Genomic DNA, 20,106 nt, shown 5'->3' with positions numbered 1-20,106 from the left:
AAAGGTCCAGGTCATTGGGCCTCCTGAAATCCTTGCTTATGATCACTGTATTTTAAGAATGCTTTAAAGGATTCTCTTCCAAACTTTCACAATTGTCTACTTGGACTTAAGGACGAACTGATGAGATTTTTGACCTCAGAGGTCAAATACTCATTCTGATCTGATGTTTATCTCTTGCTTGTGAGTGTGACATCCAACCATCAAATTCCACATACTCTCTCTGCACAGGGATCCACACCAAGGTGCATTCTGGAGCAAATTTATCCTTTTCTAGTCAAGCTTTGCAATTCTGCAGCACACGCTCTATTTTCTAGGGGTGCAAATCTCTTCTTCTCAAGATTTAATTTAAATCTTGATTCACAGTAATGTTTATTTTCAGGTATATTTGCGCTGCCTACTGGTGTTAGCATCTCAGCTAAACTCTGGTGCTGTCATTGTACTTAATCTCTTTTTTCTTAAGTGTACAGCCAGATGATTAGAAAGTTTTCCTTCCTTCAAACTAAGTAAACATGACTTGATTTCTGAGATTGAAAAGTTGAACTGTAATGCTTTGGCGATGCTCTGTGTTACACACCTAGCTTCCTAGCGAGCACTTACCGCTACCATTACTATCATTTTTTAGTAAAAGGTCAACATTTTATTTGCGTACAACACTCTTGTGCTCTTTCCACCTCTGTTGATGACACAGTAGCATGTAGAGAGAGAATGATTCCACATCACAATCCAAAACTCCCTACTTTTGGGCTATGAGTGACGTTGCTCACTGAGTTCGAGTTCACGCCTGACTTTTGGTGCTTCTGCAGGACGTATAGTGCGTATTCTTCATCAGTATTCTTCATCCTTGCTATGAAGTTGACTCTGCTTTGTTCATGGCAGAGTAGACCCACCTTGCCACAGATTTTCAAGAGTTACTGCAGCTCTGTCATATCATAAAATCTGGGTTCAACTATGTAATGTGGAATTATAAACACTTTTAAAGTGTTAAATTTAACTCTACATCAGTTAAATTAACAATGTGAACTTTTCTTTGTATTTAACTTTATTAAAGAGGTATGACATTACCTGAACAACCTGGTTGGAGATCTGTTCTCTAGTTGTTCTTTCCAACTCCGTACTTAAAGTAAACTTTAAAATGAAATACTTTTTACATTTATTAGAGTGAAGTTATTGGCCAGTACTTTGACTTTTATTTAAATAAGTTAAATTCTGAATCAGATAACCAATAATGTAGATTGGTTATCTGATTCAGATTAGTTTGTCTTACATCATTACTTTTTTCAGTGGAGGCTGAAGCAGCTGAGCATAAAGCAGGTCGGCCCTTTAAGGAACAAGAATGCATAAAGTATCCTGCCAGCTTCAACATACAAGAAAATTGGTCCCACAAGGAGAAATTCCAAATTTGCAGCCACAAGAGTGGCATGTCAAGCACGCAATTAGAGACATAGAACAATATATACAGTAAGAAGAGCATGCAATTAGGACAGTGAATACATACAAACTAGGAAATACGAAAATATAACTTACAAATTAAAACAATTATATACAGTATTTACAGTTGTTATGCACGTGTTGGACATATTACCAATTGGATATGGTGGAGATATTTACACATCTGTATATACGTATATACATACACAAATATACAGACATGTATAAAGATTATGCATATAAATATGATTTATTGCACAGTGATTTATTTGGAGCTGCTTTTGTTAAGGAGTCTAACAGCTGCAGGAAAGAATGAAGCTTTGGGGGAGCATCCTGTCACTAATCCAGCTCCTTGAGTGTGTGTTGGAGCGGGTGGATGTCAACACAACGCACAAACTCCCAACTTCCTGTCCTGTGTAACGTCAGTCGCTCTGAGGGTCACAAAAGAACTACAAAGCCAAAGACTGATAAAGTTGATTATAGAGGTGGAAAACCCCCAAATTTATAAGATGCTATGCATCCTTTCTAAAAGACATAAACCTTTCAACCTCAATATGTTGTGACCAGTGGTAGAAGCAAAACATATGGAATGATAAAGTTGATTTGAACAGCAACCCAACTTCAGAAAGGTAAAGTAATCTGTTGCTTACATGCTATCCTCAAATTTGTTTTACATGATCTCTCAATGCTCATGTGAACCCACAGTTCTCCAATGATCTTGAGAACTCTTGTCTCCAAATAGTGGGCAAGGGAGTGCACCACTGATTGAAGCACAGCTGTGGCGGACAAGCAATGCTACAGAGTATGTGGAATTTGTGGGTCAAGAACGATGAAGGATTTTATTGAAACTTTGCACAAATATCCACCATTATTCAAGGATGATCTGATTAGATTTTGGAGGTTAAAGGTCATGGCCATCAGGCCTCATATTCAACCCTTGCTTATGACATTTCTACAAATTCTACTACCACAGAAACCAGCCCTTCTTCTTGACCCACCACTCTTCTTTCACTTTTGGACAATTTGATACCTCGTGGGGGCATATAACTACCAGGCAGTATTTCTAGTTGTATCTATTGTCGAAATTTTCCTCTTAGTTGCACTCTCTACTTTTTTAGTCAGTGATGTGTAAAAAGCACAGTGTTGTAGTTTAACCTCAGCAACACAGCACCATTAATCATCTCCCTCTGTCTAATCAATGGCTTTCTCATTATCTGTGGAACATTTAGAGACTTTGCTTTTTGCCTCAGAATGCTGGATAGGATATTGAGTGTTTGGAGAGAATAAAAAAATGTTGGAGCTGTGCTTAATAGTTATTTACAGTGGGCTTTTAAAGTGCTCCTTTATCTTTGCAACAAATTGCTCTCCCTCCTCTACAATCAAAATTTACAAGCACTCTTTTGTAGGTAAACATAAGATATATCTCAATTCATCCTCAGAGCAGGAAATTAGCCAGGATGTTTACATTTTACAACAGCATAGGTCAGGATCCCTTAAAACACACATGTGCCACTGCCTCATTTGATAATGTACAGAGACACCAAACAGCTTGGAAAGAACATGACAACCAACTACAGTCACATTAAATGGATAAATTAATAACCCCATTATTCTGAAACTGATATTGCCTCCATTTTCACAAAAGTGTACCTGTTTATTTAATTTAGTTTCATAACTTTCCACTCTTAAAGTCCCTTCAAAATGTATACCAATTACATTTACACTATTGAACAACAGGATCATCCAGACAACGGCCTGCAGCAAATAATTAAAAATAAACTAAATATGGCCTGCATGAGAACATGATTCTTGTGCTTGACTGGGCAGTGCTCCTGTGTTATTTCTACACTAAAACAAACAATTACTAGAGTTCATTGCCCTCCTTTTTTCTTGACCCAACTGAGATGACAACATTAATGATAAATCTGTTAACATTAAAAAATAACTTCTCCATACACAAAGCCCTGAGGAAGACCAAAGGATTACAGAATAATGCACTAGAGTGTTTTTGCTGGCATTCCTGTGTTACATTGCAGATTAAAGAGGGGGTCTGGAGAGGGGATGAAGTCAGGGCATGACCCCCATCTGGACTACAAACTGTTAATGTGTGCGTGTCTGCTATCCGCCTGTGTGTAATTGTTTTATCCCAGGATATCCCTGCCATGGTTAATGTGTGTGACCTTTTCTGTCTTATCTCCCATTGTGTATTTCATCCTGATAGTTCAATAAAATTCTTATCAAGTTAAGATAGACGCACCAGGTGTCAGTCAAAGTGGCTGCATACAAGGCCACCTAAAAGGGGGGATTTTTCTGGAGCCCAGCCACACTGGGGGCCCATGGAGGTCAGCAAAATCATGGCCCATTGTAAAGTTACACTGTCATAACATTTAATTTTTAACCTGAATAATAACCACTCTAATCAAAGCAATAAAAATGAATCTCATTTATTTATGTTGTAGTACCGAGTAGTAGTGCCCAAACAATACTGGGGCAGTCCTGGCTGTATAAACTGTATTATTATATATCATATTATTTACTGTTTGTTTTTGGATCTATTAAAGGGTTGATGTGACATGTTCGCTTAAAGGATTATCTATAAGTTATCCGCACTTGTTTTGAATAATTGAAAATCTTTTTTTTTTCTTTTTTTTTTTTTTTTTTTGCAGAAATACAAAGATGTGGAGAGTTTGGTGAAAATCGAGGAGGTGGACGGAGAGGAGCTGGTTAAAAAGTTTGCTGAGGAGATGGAGGAAATGCTTGGGAGGAAGATGAAATCCGTAAAGGTAATATTTAGACATGTCTTTATTATTCAGAAACCAATATTGATCAATCAATTTTTATCAAAAAGACATGACTGATAAATCAGATTTATTGCTTGTAGCCACCAGTCTAATACCATAATTAATACTCTGGTGTCTGAGAGAAGCAATGTATGTGTGGTGGAGCATAACTATTTAGTTGAACTTTCAGCCAACACAGTGCATTCAGAAAGTATTCAGACCCCCTTCATTTTTTTCAGTTTTCTTATGCTGCAGCCTGATGCTACAGTAGAAAAAAAAATCTTTTAATTCTCCGATACTCAGTCCCCCAAATGAAATCATTTTTTTAAAACATTTTGCAAATTAGTTAAAATGGGGAGAGGGGGTATCACATTGACATAAGTATTCAGACCCTTTGCAAAAACTCATGAAATTTAACTCAGGTTTCTCTCGTTTGAGAAAAATGAATTGATTGGACATAATTTGGAATGGCACACACCTCTTTATTGAAGGCCTCACAACTGGCAATGCATATCAGAACAAAACCAGGCCATGAGGTCAAAGGAACTGCCTGCAGAGCTCAGAGACAGAACTGTTGCAAGGAACAGATCTGGCGAAGGCTACAAAAACATTCTGCTGCACTGAAGCCTCCATAATTCTCAAATAGAAGACGTTTGGCACAACTAAGACTCTTCCAGGAGCTGGTCCTACATCCAAACTGAGCCATCAGGGAAGGAGAGCCTTAGTAAGAGAGGTGACTAAGAACCTGGTGGTCACTCTGATTGAGCTCCAGAGATCCTGTGTAGAGATCTGGAAAAGTTCCACAAGGAGAACCATCACTGTAGCCCTCCACGGATCTGGGCATACCTTCAGAGTGAGAAGGAAGCCTCTCCTCAGTTCAAAACAGATGAAAGCCCACTCTGAGTTTTCAAAAAAGCAACTGAAGAACTCATCAGACTGATGAAACCAAGATTGAACTGTTTGGCCTCTATTCTAAACATCATGTCTGGAGGAAACCAGGAACCGCTTGGTGGTGGCAGCATCATGCTGTGGGGGAGCTTTTGAGCAGTATTGGAGAGAAAATATGCATTTAAATGATTGTAGCATCAGGCTGCAACGTAACAAAAATGAGAAAAGTGAATGGGGCCTGAACATTTTCTGGATGCACTGTATATCTTGATGGATTTAACTTTTGCATTAGTGTGTGCCTTAATCTGCTTTTCTTTTAATTTCAGAGGTTAGCTGAATCAGCAGAAGATGCTGACCTGTACCACGAGTACAATGAAACACTAGAGGTAAAAGACAGCATGCTTTATTGTGGGAATGTTTTTGGCTTTTGAGCTTATATTTCATGTCTAAATCAGAAATACATGACCCTTATTTGACCAATAAAAGTGCATTTTTATATTTTATGTTGGCTTAAAGAGGGACCACGCATCAAAAATAATCTTGAATGCTGCAGAATCCCCATTTCTTACACAGAGATTTAATATTCTTATCCTGTTCTGTTTTTAAAAGTTTGACTACTATAACTCCCTTCTGATCAACACGGTTGATGAGGATGGGAATCCAGTGCCGCTTGGAGGAGAATTTGCTCTGGAAGAAAACGAACACTTCAATAAATTGCCGGTCAACACAGAGATGAGTAACATTCAAGTCCCTACAAACGTCTACAACAGAGGTAATGTGATCTATAAATGCACTTAAATACATCTGATCACATGTAAAAGTCCAGTTTTATTCACTGTTTTCTCTGCTTCTTCTTGCAGATCCTGATATTCTAAACGGAGTGTATATGTCTGAGGCTTTGAATGATGTGTTCGTTGATAACTTCCAGAAAGATCCGACCCTCACCTGGCAGTACTTTGGCAGTGCTACGGGTTTCTTCAGGCTGTACCCCGGTGCGTTCACACATCTCTAAGTGTTGAGACAACATGCACGGAGCTGTAGATAAACACACCGCCACGCAAGCCAAACAGGACACTTACACAGCAACTGATGATGCAGGAAGCTGTCAGTCAAAGCTGATGACTCAGTCTATGCTACAATATGTCAGCTCTCTCCCGTGTGGGTTTGTGAGAGAGAGGAGTAATTAGCAGCGGATTTGTGACACAGCTTGTTTTACTCTTCTGCTACCTCATCCATCTCTTCCTTGTTTGACAATCTGTCACCATCCATCCGTGAACCTATTTGTTCATTTACCTATCCAACCGGCCAGTCAAATACGCTGGATTTTGCTAAATCTCCTCTTTTTTTCCTCCAGGGATCCAGTGGATTCCAGATGAAAATGGTGTGGTCACCTTTGACTGCAGAAATAGAAACTGGTAAGACTGCAGTTTATCCCAGTAAACAGCAGATTCTGTCTGCACACGGTCATTTGGCACCATTATTCACTCAATAAATGTCTGTGTCTGTAGATTTTTCACTGTGTCCACCCAGTCAGCACATCTCAGGCCCCAGTCAGCGACAATACAGATAGTTGAGCATGTTGATTCAGCTGCAGAGGTGGTCAGTTAAAGATGTCTAGCTTTCTGAATCAGTGACTCCCGACAAAAGCACTTTCTTTTGCCCTGGAGTGCATCTTCTAACAGTATCTGGAAAGTTTTTGTGGTTTGAGTGGCCTGTTCTCACTCCAGACTTGTGAAAAATGGCAGATTGTTGGCCCAAGGCAACCAAATATTATTCTTCAAGTACCCTTTAGCATCTCATTGTTTAATGTGCTTTGGAGGACAGATGACGTCATCAAAAAAGAGCAACAAACAACAACAACAACAACAAAAAACACTCCAACTGGCTAATGCAATGATGAAGAGTCAAATAACCAAGGACTTTAATCCAAGAAACCAAGTTTGATTTCTGTAAGGCAAACCTGAATGCACTTGTATTCAAGTTGAGTTGCTTAGGCTAGCTTTGTAGCCTCCATACATTATGTTAGTTCCCAGTCCAAATGCCATCTTATGTCAGTACTTATATAAATGCAAACTATAATCTTTTCCTAGATCCTAGGTCTTTCAGTGCCAAAATAAAACCAAAAGCAACCATTCTGAACAATGACTGCACTTTAAAACTGATTTGTCAAAACTGATTATGTAAAAGTTCTTAAGTAGAGGTAATATTTTTCTTGAGTCTTGCACATAGTTCAGTCATGCCGCCCAAAATAAGCTTATTTGATTGATTACAAGTAGCTGTGACTTAAATTCCGCAGAGCTGAAGTTGGTCCCTACAGGTGGGACTTTTCCAACTTGTAGGGTAACTTCACCCATGGTGCAAAAGTGTCAAATGCCCAAAGGCACTGTAGGAAAACGGTGCAGATTAAGGGATCGTTGTCAAATAATTTGAGTACAATGACAAAAAAATACTTGAGTGGCTGAGTACTGTTTACTAAAACTTCAAATATGTTTAATCAACTCAGACAAATAATGCTGAAATAGCTATTGTGGAATTTTCAAGTCAACAAAATTCATTTATAACAACCTTTTACTGTTTGGTCTTACAGTGCATGTTTACAGTTGCTCAATCAAACATTGAAAAATGTGTCATTAACCACACCAGACTTATTTGTAAAATCTACTATGATGTTGCTTGCTTATCTTACTTAAATTTCCTGTGAGCAGCATTTTACTGGTTATAAAAAGGACTAAATATCATTGTTCCTTTATGGTTGTTTACAGAGCAGACTTATTACAACTGCATCTGGGCCAGTAGCCAAATGAAATAAATGACAAGATGCTTTAGGACAATACTTTCTTTCTTTAAAAAAATGTTAAGTTCTAATTGAGTGTTACATTTAACTTTGACAAGGATTTATTGAACATATTTGTATTTCATAGGGATGATGCAGTTTGATATACTTTTCTCTACAGAGCATGATGCTGATGTGCTGCACAGAGAGTATATGGCTATTGCTAATAATTAACTCTTGTCCCTTGTTGGGCCTTTGAGTAAACACAGATAATAAAATATACAGCAGTAAGGAGCATAAAGCAGCCCCGTGTTTTACAGTGTAAAGATACGATAAAGGATATGTTCTTTGTCTGGAGATATTGCTTGGCGAAATCAACAAAAGATAAAATGTATGACTTTGTCCAGAAGGGATGCTATTCTGCTCATGCTGCCATATTTAAACTGTTCTAGCCTAGCTATGCTTTGAAGCTCCCTTGGTAAACTACTTTTTGCAACCCTCCTCCACCCCAGCTTCTCCTTTATTCTGCTTCTAAATTAGTCATTCTGTTGTCACTGATGCCTGCGCTGCTCTGGAGGTTTTGCTGCTTCTCTTCCTATGTCAGTATTTCATTGTAGGCACAGGAAAGGCAGGAATGTGTGCTGTTCCTGCTTTATGTAGGCTTGTGGAAGGACAGAGGGATACCAGAACAGCCACACTATGAAATATAAATAACAGCAAGAAATGCAAAGCATTGGTGCCATATTTTGAAGCCTAGAAACACTGGCCATTTCATGTGTTAAAAGTAAAAATGTTTTCATGTGAGAAATTTATCTTTCAGTGTTTTACTTTTTCTGCTCTTTGAGGTTACCTTGCTTTTAAGTGGTAGCCAGATGAAGATTTATCCTGTTCTTTTTTTAAGTGTGTGTCCAATTAAACCAAGAAGGTAGGTACTAAAAAAGACAGAGCTAGGATAAAAGCGCAGCCTGTATAAAAATCATACACTGTATAAAACATAGATGTAGCCTCAGTGATGTTACCCATGTCACAAGAGGTGATATGAAGCCAAACTATGGTAGCCATCACTCTATGTAACAGTCAGTTTAGGGCAAGCAGCAACCTCCGGTGCTGAAAAATGAAGCCAATGCGGAAGTGCAAAAAATTGCAATACTGCGAGTGTCCACTTGAGGCTGGCTGCAAGAACAGCAGTAGTCCCATCTGGACACCTGTTAAACAACCGGTTTTGACACTAGAAATAAACTGGTTTACAGCCTGGTTCAAAACACCAAACATGTCTCATTAGTTAGTGTCTTATTGTGCTCCACTGTACGGGGGGAGAATTTTTTTGTATCATGATCGTTTGGCTTATATTAAGGATGAAAGCTGATTGCACGTTTCATTTGACTGACAGATAGCTCGTCAGGCAGAGGCTCTGTTTCTGTTAACCGGAACGCTAGCTAGCAGGCTGACAGGAAGTCACGCTTAGCGGGCGGGCTGTTAGGTTGAGCTAAAGTTATGTTGAGGCCACGATTTCAATATGGAAGCCTCCACGGACTGGCTTCAAGAGCCGTTTGAGTCCGCCTATTGTAAGCAGACGGCTGACGTCACATGGGGTTTGTCCAATTCTTTCTACAGTCTATGGTTTAGAGACAGAAAAAAAGGTGGAGCTGAGACGAGCCTGAACAGTCACATTATGATTGCTTGTCTGTCAGATTAGTCATACTCCTGATTTTAACAAAACTGTACAGTTTTAAAAACAAACCAAAAAAGCTAAAGGGACCAAAACCATTGCTTTTAACCAGGCTGTAAGCATATTTAATTCTAATGTAGAAATGGGCATTTTAATATGGGATGTGCTATAAAATCAGGTGTATAAGCTATCCTTTTACAACCTATTTTTTCATCTATAAAGTTGGCTGTGTCCTACAAACCCATGTGGCTAGTACAGTATAAATTGTTGAGACCTGCGCTTTCATTACTACATTAATGTGCAGCTGCTAATGTTACTCTAATAGGATTGCAGCCTCACCACATTCACTGTATACCTCCACTTCACTGTTTAAGACATGCTGGAACACATAACAACACAGACCAGACATTTTGGGAGTTGGCATACTTTTTAACAGCTTTTCTCCATTTTTAGGCCATAATCCTGCGTGTAACCAAGAATGAGCATGATCATTCTAGGAAACCAGTGACGAAGCAGCGCCCTCTAATCCCGTCACTTACAACTGTGCTTTTCTTACCATGATAGATCAACTTATGTACCATGTAAAAGGTCTACCTATTAGAACTAGAGCTGGATTACTGCTCAAGTCTGTCTGGCTCCTAGACAGCATATCCTCAAGAGCACAAATCCAAGGGCAAAGAGGGTGTAGATCTGGAAAGTTGCCGATCACAGCTGCTGCAGGGGAAATCTCATTGATGGTAATGAGCTTGGGAAGGCAGGGGAAGATATTAAGGAGAACAGAGAAACAATTAAAAGGATAAGGCTTGATCACTGCGAGTTCTGTCTGTCTGTTAGAGTACTTGTAAATAACTTTGTTCGGGCTGCCTTTACATGATTAGTTAAATTTTCTTTTCTTTCTATTTTTTTAGGTATATCCAGGCTGCCACTTCCCCTAAAGACGTTGTAATTGTTGTGGATGTAAGCGGCAGTATGAAGGGGCTCAGGCTGACGATAGCCAAACATACAATCAACACAATCCTGGACACTCTGGGTGAAAATGACTTTGTTAATATCATAGCTGTAAGTACACCTTCATTTGAAATTACACAAGCACACTTGAGCAGTCTAATGCTCCCCAGAGATGGAGTGTACTCAAGTCCAGATGAGCACGACTTTGTGATTAACAACTCTAGTGCATAAACACACAGGCACACTATAGTGCTGTGAGAAAGTATCTGCCCCCTTCCTGATTTAACATACAAAATGCAGTTATTTTTAACGATGAATTCATTTATTAAGGGAAAAAGCCATCCAAACCGAGCTGACCCTGTGGAAAAAACAGCACCCCTTATTAAATTATGAATTGACTGTGATTCTACCCACTCTTTTTTGGAAAGCTGAGTTAAATTTCTCTAGCCACCTCAGACCTGATTACTGCTAGACTTGTTGAATCAAGAAACCCCTTTCAAAGAACCTGTCTGACAAAATACAGTAGGCTTAAAGATCACAAAAAGCAACAAATAATACTACCATTTAAAGAAATTCAAGACCAAATGAGCAACAAAGTCATTAACATCTTTCAGACTGGAAAGGCTTACAAAGCCATTTCTAAAGCTTTGGAACTCCTGGGAACCATCGTGAGAGCCATTGCCCACAGATGGAGAAAACTGGGAACAGTGGTGGACTGGCAAGCCTATCAAAATGACTCACTTGGCTCAGTTAAGGTCAGAGTTCATGATTCAACAATAAGAAAGGGACTGGGGGAAAATGGCATCCATGGGCAAAAAACCACTGCTGACCCAAAAGGACACAAAGGCTCGTCTCACATTTGCCAAAAACATCTCGATGATCCCCAAGACTTTTGGGGAAATATTCTGTGGACTGATAAGACAAAAGTTGAACTTTTTGGAAGATGGTGCCCCGTTACACCTTTTGTAAAACTAATACAGCATTTCATGAAAGGAACTTCATACCAACAGTCAAACATGGTGGTGGTAGAGTGATGGTCTGAGGCTGCTTTGCTGTTTCAAGACCTGGGCGACTTGCTGTGATTGATGGAGCCGTAACTTCTACTCTCTACCAGAAAATCCTGAAGGAGAATGTCCGGCCATCAGTTCATGACCTGAAGCTTAAACACACTTGGGTTTTGCAGCAGAACAATGATCTTTGGAGTGGCCTAGTCAGTTTAGACTTAAATCCAATTGAAATGCTGTGCTTTGACTTTAAACAGGAAGTTCATGCTTGAAAACCTTCCAAATGTGGCTGAATTAAAACAATTTTGCAAAAAAAGAGTGGGCCAAAATTCCTCTACAGTGATGTGAAAGACTCATTGCTAGTTATCACATTTGCTTGGAGATGCTAGACCAAAGTGGAACAGGTTAGTTTTCGGGGGTTATTACTTTCTATAGGGCTAGGTAGGCTTGGATGGCTTTTACCTCTTTGTAAATGAAATCATCATTTAAAACTGGGGTATCTTTACCTAATGGTAAAATTAGTTTAATGATCTGAAACATTACTATGACAAATATGCAAAAAAAAAAAAAAGAAATCAGAAAGGGGACAAAGACTTTCTGTATGTGCATGTGATGTTCAGATCGCTTCATGGCATTAAACTCAGTGACGTCGGAGATCTGGAAATTAATTTTGTTTTGAGGTTTTTCAGGATTTTGGCTGTGCCCTGCCCTACAACAACAATTCAGTGTGTAATAAGCATGGTTTATCTGGTATTACTCTGTGTGTAATCATACGACTGCAGCAAATCCCCTGCCCTTAAGCTGTTTTTACACAGAATTTAAAGATGTGCTCAATTCATTTGAGTGAGCATGCAGCAAAATGAAGCGTTTACTTTGAAATCACACTTTGTTTTGGAGAAATATCAGAAATCAGACCAGACTTGAACCTTTTCTTCAGTATTGTTAATGTCCTCAGTGAGGATTGATTTGATGTTTGTTGAAATACCATCACTCTCATTAATAATCCATCTATCACAGGTTAATCATGTTGAATGTTATGGATTGTTTAGGGCCATTTTTTTCTGTTTCTCTCTCCAGTACAGTGACTATGTTCGCTATGTGGAGCCCTGTTTCAAGGGCACCCTGGTACAAGCTGATTTGGATAACCGTGAGGTAACACAAACACACACTTCCTCACACACTCACAGAGGAAGCAGAGGGACTCATTGCTAATTTATTCACTTAACCTCAGCTCACCCAGTAATCGTGTGTTACTGTCTCAGGGCAAAAGGCAAAGATAATCTATCATCTCATTACAGTTAAAGCATCTCAGTAGATATTTTCTTCACCTTCTCTTTCATCTCTGCCAACCATTTACTTTTTAAGAACATTTATGGTTTGAAGTTCTCAACATCTTTTATTTTTCACCCCCCCCCCCCCCCCTATATAAAACTTTTTTTTAAGTATGGCATAAATACCTCTGTTTATATGTGATTCCTCCTCATCTGTTCCCTCATTTCTCATGCACTGCTCAGTTTGAGTATCTGTTTGTGTGTGTTATATGTTGGATGCATGCCCTACTTTCACTCTCATCCACATCATCAGAGATCAGGTGAGGTCACTGGCCGCCGACAATTTTAAGTACGTCACATGACCTGTCAGCACGGATTTGGATTGGTCTGTTGGCCGGAGGGGCGGGATGTTAAAGAATGGGCTTACAGATGTTGGCTGACACACTTACCCACAAAATCATGTTGGAACACATTTACAGGATGACAATCTTCCATTTTGTGGACGTTATACAAGAGACTCTAAATCCCCTAATCAACTATCTCAAATATTCATGCTCTATTTGTGTCTACATAAGCTGAAAAAACTGTAAAGGGATGGCCGTTTTTTTATGAATGATTCTTTTAATCTGTTAAGTAATTTTAAGCTGATTTGATTTTAAGAGTTGAAAAACCTCCAAACAGCCCAAATGGAGACTCCAAATTGGATGAATTATCACCTTATAGGTTAAAGTGAATAAATAGACATTTTGGTCATTTCACAGATACCAAAGAAAATCATATGTTAAGTAATTATACAAGTCTGGGAAGTCTGGCGCAACCAAGACTCTTCCAAGAGCCGAGCAACTGGGGGAGAAGAGCTTTAGTAAAAGAGATGACCAAGAAGCTGATGGTCACACTGACTGAGCTCCAGAGATCCTGTGCTGAGATGGGACAAAGTTCCAGAAGGAGAACCATCACTGCAGCCGATCTGGGCTTTATGGCGACTAGACAGAAGCCCCTCCTCTGTGCAAAACACATGAAAGCCCACTTCAAGTTTGCAAAAATGCACCTGAAGGAAACCAGGAACCACTCATCACCTGTCCAATACCATCCCAACAGTGAGGCATGGTGGTGGCAGCATCATGCTGTGGGGGTGTTTTGCAGCACCAGGGACTGGGAGACTGGTTAGGGTCAAGGGAAAGCTGAATGGAGCAAATAACACAGATATCCCCAATGAAAACCTATTCCGCAGCGCTCAGGACCTCTGACTGACTGCACTGTGTCACTGTGATATTTCAGTTTTGTTATAGGACAGTGCTTCTTTCAGCTTTTTTTGTGTCACTCAGAGGCTGAAACAGGCTCTCCATGAACCTTTCTCTCATTAACCGTCAGCCCTGCCACCGTTCAAGGAAGAGAGATGGCTTCACCCTCTTAGAGGCCGGTGTACAGGGGCTTAATAACACTGTGTCATTCCAGGATTACAATTGAAGGAATGGATTTTCTTTGACCTAAAAAGACAAACACAGAGCAACAGAGTCATCTCTGAGATGCACATTAGCACTTGAAATTGATTGCAGAATGTGATTTTGAGTGGTTTATCAGCACTGTGGCTTACAGACTCTTCCTGATAGAAAGAGACAGGAAGGGCAGATGTGTGTTGAGGCAGGTTATGAGGTAGGTGTGTCCAAAGAGAGATATTTGTTTTTGCCTGAAATCTGCCCTTAAGGTTGAGCCTTAAGTCACAAGTAAAATCCAGTAAAATCTTAGCGAAAAGCCCTCTATCTAGCAGTGGATTCCAACAACCATGTGGCCATTCATCATGCGCACACGTTGATCCTGATTACCTCCCTGTGTTGTTGTGACTTTGCTGTTTTTGGTCAGTGTGCCAGGGAGCCGAGGATAATCCCTGATTCTCACTCTTTTACTTACTCATCTCTTGCTCTCTCTGTGAACCTGAGTATATTCGACTGAATTGATCCATGGCTTACAAATGTTTTTTTTTCCTTTTGTGTGTCTCTCCTCAGCATTTCAAGCTTTTGGTTGAAGAGCTTCATGTGAAAGGAGAGGGCAAAGTCAAAAATGCAATGAAGGAGTCTTTCAAGATCCTCAATGAGGTTTGTTCTCCTTTGCAACCACGAAAGACTTAAATCAAGTCAACTGCACGGCACATTTAACAGATACATCAGTAATTCTTAGTACATATTCCTGAGATTAGGTAAATTGTGTTTGGGCATGTTTAGGCTGCAGCTCTGGGCCAGGGCAGCCTGTGTAACCAGGCCATCATGCTGATCACAGACGGGGCCATGGAGGACTTCCAGGATGTTTTTGAAGAGTTCAATTGGCCAGAACGACGGGTACGACTCTTTAACACATGCGAGAACAAACAACTTCAAGCACTAATCAAATGCGCTGTAATCCACTGTAAACACACAGAGACGATTACATAAAGCTGCTTTGAGAAACAAAGCAACAAATCAGACGTGTAATGAGCTATACAACTATTGTCTCCCCAGGTTCGAGTGTTCACCTATCTGATTGGACGAGAGATGACATTTGCTGAGAATGTGAAGTGGATTGCCTGCAACAATAAGGGTAAAAATCAAATTTAGATGAATCATAATATCACCCTAAAGGTCAAACAGCTTGTTTTGTCAGAGTCCTTATTTATGGAATATTTGGGAAAGAAAGATTTTTTTCTTTCAGAAAATGATCATTCTTAGGATGAAGGAGAGCTCCCAGGTGATGCCATTTTGAACTGGGTATCAGGTGCTGCCCTCTTGTGCATTACAAAAGGTCATACAGCTTAGACCTGAAAATAATCACATTATACAGCTCTGAGCACATTTAATACCCCTGACTAAATACCTGATTATTATAAGAGATACACTGTAAACCCGTCCCAGGCCAAAAAATATCCTCTCTGCTTGGCTGTGAGTGTCTGTGGGTGTAATGGGTAACAGGTGCACTCCCTTCTGTTGCGTACAGTGGGCTGTCACTACTGCCAAAAACAAAATATCTGTCAAAAACCGACAGCTTAGCTTTTCACTCCTGCAAAAAGCTTATTTATTTAGCTCACATTTAGATTGATTTACATCTCTAACATAACAATATTCATAGGAGTATTTTAATTCAGATGTAACCAAGAGGGAAACAGATAAACAAATCAAACACCTTTTACCTGGCAGGGCTTCAGTGGCATGTTAGCACTGACTAGTTGCACTGCAGGTACCCCATTGACGTCATCCTCCCCCACTTGTAGAAATGCCATAAATCTCAGACTAAGCCAAGCTTTTAAAACATCAAAAGCACTCTTGGATTGATGGGAGATTCAAGCTGTTTTTCCAACTAAAACAGCGAAGTCTTTTTGGGAAATGCAAGGTGTTTGAAGTCACTTAAATTATTTGGCTTCTCTGAATGTAATACCCAAAGGCCTAAATCAGAAAGATTAAAATAGAATGGGGAACATTTTTTAAGCTTGAATTTATGTACCTTGGTTTTTCCATCTGCATGCAGCATTTTATTTTCAATGGTATGTAAGCATGTGTTCTTGTGTCCTGCAGGTTACTACACCCACGTCTCCACCCTGGCTGACGTCCAGGAAAATGTTATGGAGTACCTACATGTTCTCAGCCGGCCAATGGTTATCAATCACGATCATGACATCATCTGGACTGAGGCCTATATGGACAGTGTGGTCAGTCAGTTTCTCTAGTTATGACATTGCTAGAGGATTGGTTAGATTGATTCATTATTTCATGGTATTTTCAGTCTGTCTTTATCACTGTGCCTCTGTATGTAGTGCTGCAGCATGCTATATTTAATACAGTTTAGCCCTGACACAGTTACCATACTCTAGCAACATTTTGGCAGTTAATTAGCACCATAATAAAAATTTAACCTCCGTTATCTGCAAAAGTAACCAATCAATAGCCAAGCACTGACATAGACTAAAAATGCCATGTAATCCATTACTCATTACCTATTGAAAATTGGTAATTTAATTACTTAAACAGGTAACTGTCCACTTCTTCCTGAGGCTAAGCCACATCTCCCACCCCCCAGCTCCTGCCCTAAATAAAACCAGAACCTTCTGTGCTCCTTTCTCTCATTTGTCTTTTCATGTTTTCATCAGGTGATGTATTGCTTTTCATTTTCATTTCATGCTTCTTGTCATCTTTCCTTCCTTGTCTCTTCAGTTTCCAAGCACAGAATCGGTAATGATAGTCTAAAGTTCTTTGTGCTTAGCTGAAAATATGGTAAAATTGAATGTAGTGTACAGTATCTGTGTTGTCCTGGAGTAGTTACATGCACACCAAAGTTTCAAGCGCTAATTAGGGTCCTCGGACCCCTTCTAGCAGGAGCTAGAAGGGGTCCTTGCCCTGGCAAGGACCCTATTGTATCTGGTCCATTTCTTTCTTCTTATTATTATTCCCACGCCTTTTTGAACCTTAATTTGGCCCCCTAAACATGCTCAAAAACTCACCAAAATTGGCACACACCTCAGATTCAGCAGAAAATTTGATCAAATGAAAAAAAAAACAAAACAAACATGCCAAAATGTGCTCTCTAGCGCCACCTAGGCACACTAAAATGGCCCTCACGGCCAGTAGGAATGTCGTAGAGAGATCAAACCAACGTTTAAACGTTTGTCTCATTGAGACTCACAAATCACGTGCTGATACCCCTAACCTATCTCAAACAGGAAGCCAGCAATTTGCCTTTCAAAATAAAATTTTTCAGGAAAAAAGGGGCTCCGAACAAAATGTATCTTCTCCTGGGCTGTAAATCGTATCAGCTTGAACGGCGCAGAGAAGACACACTAGGCCATGCTGATCAAAAGTTATTGGGGAATCTGTTGTTTCTCGAACGGTTTCCGAATGACAAGCCCTCAAAGTTGGTCGACCCAGAGAAATAATTTTTTGACATTGATTTGAGTAAGAAGGGGAATCTATGTTAACTTCACATAAGCTCTAATTTTTAAGACTTTAGCTTAATTAATGTTTGTAGCAGATAGCACTTTTGAATAACACCAACTTCTATTCTGTCTCCTCTCTTTTTCTATATATCTTTACATTTTGGTCAACAACAAATTAGAAGATATTTTCTTGGCATATTTTCCTTTGAAAATTTGAGTTTTCAGTGAATATCTTTTTCTACACTCCTCTTTAGCTTGTATCTTTTGTGGACGTTAGCATAGTCTTGTGGTGCAGACAGGCGTAGCACTTACAAACTAAATCTTCCAATCCCTCTACATTTTTAAACCACTTTTCAATTATAAAGTCCACAACCTTTATTTCATTAAGAGTTTAATGCTGAAATAATTTCTAGTGCGACTAACTTTGCTACGCTTAATGCTAAAGTTAGCTTAGTTCATTTTTTAGTTAGCCATCTTAGCTTAGATGTAGTAGTTGCAGGCTTCATTCATACACAGTATATTTAGAAACTAGTCTGACCCCTTTCACTTCTTTCAGTTTTGTTCTGTTGTTCTGTTGTGATCTGATGCTACAATCATTAAATTAATGAGGGAAAAAAAATGAATTTAAACGATTGTAGCATCAGACTGCAGCATAACAAAATTGAAAAAAAGTGAAGTGGGTCTGAATACCTTCTGAAAGCACTGTGGTTACTTAATCTACAGAGTGAATTAGAATTTTTAAAGTTGTGTCCATTATTGAAGTCTTCCACAACTTAAGCCTGTCAACAAAAACAGCACAGAGTGAGTTAAGCCATCACTGTTTCTATCTCTGCCCCACAGCTGTTCACCACTCAAGCCCAAAGCCTGCTCCTGATGACCTCAGTGGCCATGCCTGTGTTCAGCAAGAAAAAGGAGACTGTAAGTATTAATTATAATCTCCTCTAATACCATTACTCTCAGCCAGGCTTGCATTAACTTGGTTTGGTATTTCCTGCAGCTGTCTCATGGGATTCTGCTGGGAGTCGTAGGAACTGATGTGGCCTTGAAAGAACTGATGAGATTAGCTCCGAGATACAAGGTTAAAAGAAAAAGATGTTTACATTATCAAAACAAGGATAAAGTAAATTAAGCATACTGTGGATTTATTTGACTCTGAGACAGTCAGTGATACAGTTGTTGTTGTTTTTTTGCCTGTCTAGCTCGGAGTCCACGGTTATGCCTACCTCATCACCAATAACGGCTACATCCTTTCTCATCCAGACTTACGGCCCCTGGTATGTTTACCCCGATCATACTGAGAAGTGTGGCCTCAAACTTTTGAAGTAAAGTTTAACTTGCTTAAAACACATTTTTTTGTTTGTGTGTTTGTGTACGTGACAGTATAAGGAAGGGAAGAAGCTCAAGCCCAAACCCAACTATAACAGTGTTGATCTGTCTGAGGTGGAATGGGAAGACACAGAGGAGCAAGTCAGTATCACACATTTCTGGCCTTTTAATCCTCACTTTCTCTTCTCTGAATGTCAGTTTGGTTATGTTTCATGATCCAAAGAAGGAAATGCTGAGTATGCATTGTTTGTGTTTCAGCTGAGGACAGCCATGGTTAAGGGAGAAACTGGAGCGATGTCTTTAGACGTGAGGACGGGTGTGGATAAAGGAGTGAGTGCTTTTGTTTTCATAAGTGTGGCAAAGGAGAGAAAGGAGCTCTTTTATGTCAATATTTATTTCCTTTCATGAGATTTCAGTTAGTATTACTCATACTTCATGAATGTATACATTTTTGCTGAGTGTACTCTTTTCACTTGTGCATATTTTTACTCCATCATTACATTTTTGCGTTACACCATCTTATTGTTGTATTTCTTGCCTAGCAATGTGTGTAATATGAACAGCTGAAACTTGAATTTCTTTGGCACCTATAGTATCTTTGTGATAAAATCTGTCCTCCCCTATGTTTGCATTCTTTCTCATTTGTTCAAACTTTGTGTCTTCTGTGTTTTACAGACAAGAGTCATGTTTCTAAAGAATGATTACTTCTACACTGACATCAACGAGACACCATTTAGGTTAGTCTGGTTTATTTTTTGACGATACAGGACTGATCAAAGTTCCCATTTTATAACCACCATTGCTTCTTTAAGTTATTGATTATAAAACAAAATGTGAGAGGAGTGAAATAGGTCTGTCCTGTCATTGTTTTTCAGTCTGGGTATCGTACTGACGAGGGGATATGGACAATATATCTTCATTGGAAATGTCTCTGTTGAAGAAGGTGGGTTTTCTCTCCAATCTTACCTCTCTTTGATTATATTTGCCTTTCTCATGACATTTGCCAACTAACTCTGAGACTTCCATCAATTATCCTTTGCAAAGGAAAGTTGTTGCATTCATCCAAGTTATTTAGAAGGTTGTTTGACTGTTCAGAGTAGCAGCTACAGCTTTCTTTCTCACTTT

The 20,106-nt window shown here is 39.4% G+C and overlaps 1 protein-coding gene across 3 annotated transcripts in view; it reads left to right on the top strand.

Annotated features, from left to right (window-relative positions):
• cacna2d4a (calcium channel, voltage-dependent, alpha 2/delta subunit 4a) overlaps positions 1–20,106 on the top strand; it is a 149,631-nt gene that overhangs the window by 13,478 nt on the left and 116,047 nt on the right. For all 3 annotated transcript variants that reach the window (XM_041780811.1, XM_041780810.1, XM_041780809.1), the window contains exons 4-21: positions 4,095–4,211; positions 5,423–5,482; positions 5,706–5,868; positions 5,957–6,088; positions 6,451–6,511; positions 10,447–10,597; positions 12,568–12,642; positions 14,765–14,854; positions 14,981–15,094; positions 15,254–15,332; positions 16,301–16,434; positions 18,496–18,573; positions 18,653–18,733; positions 18,855–18,929; positions 19,036–19,122; positions 19,240–19,311; positions 19,657–19,718; positions 19,857–19,924. In XM_041780811.1, the coding sequence (XP_041636745.1) occupies positions 4,095–4,211; positions 5,423–5,482; positions 5,706–5,868; positions 5,957–6,088; positions 6,451–6,511; positions 10,447–10,597; positions 12,568–12,642; positions 14,765–14,854; positions 14,981–15,094; positions 15,254–15,332; positions 16,301–16,434; positions 18,496–18,573; positions 18,653–18,733; positions 18,855–18,929; positions 19,036–19,122; positions 19,240–19,311; positions 19,657–19,718; positions 19,857–19,924 (1,699 nt within the window). The remainder of the gene's footprint in view (positions 1–4,094; positions 4,212–5,422; positions 5,483–5,705; positions 5,869–5,956; positions 6,089–6,450; positions 6,512–10,446; positions 10,598–12,567; positions 12,643–14,764; positions 14,855–14,980; positions 15,095–15,253; positions 15,333–16,300; positions 16,435–18,495; positions 18,574–18,652; positions 18,734–18,854; positions 18,930–19,035; positions 19,123–19,239; positions 19,312–19,656; positions 19,719–19,856; positions 19,925–20,106) is intronic.

The sequence above is a fragment of the Cheilinus undulatus genome, linkage group 23 (genome assembly GCF_018320785.1).
Source record: "Cheilinus undulatus linkage group 23, ASM1832078v1, whole genome shotgun sequence".
In the NCBI taxonomy this organism is placed as follows: Eukaryota; Metazoa; Chordata; class Actinopteri; order Labriformes; family Labridae; genus Cheilinus; species Cheilinus undulatus.
Note: the sequence above shows the minus strand (reverse complement) of the source record. Positions and strands in the feature narration are given on the sequence as shown.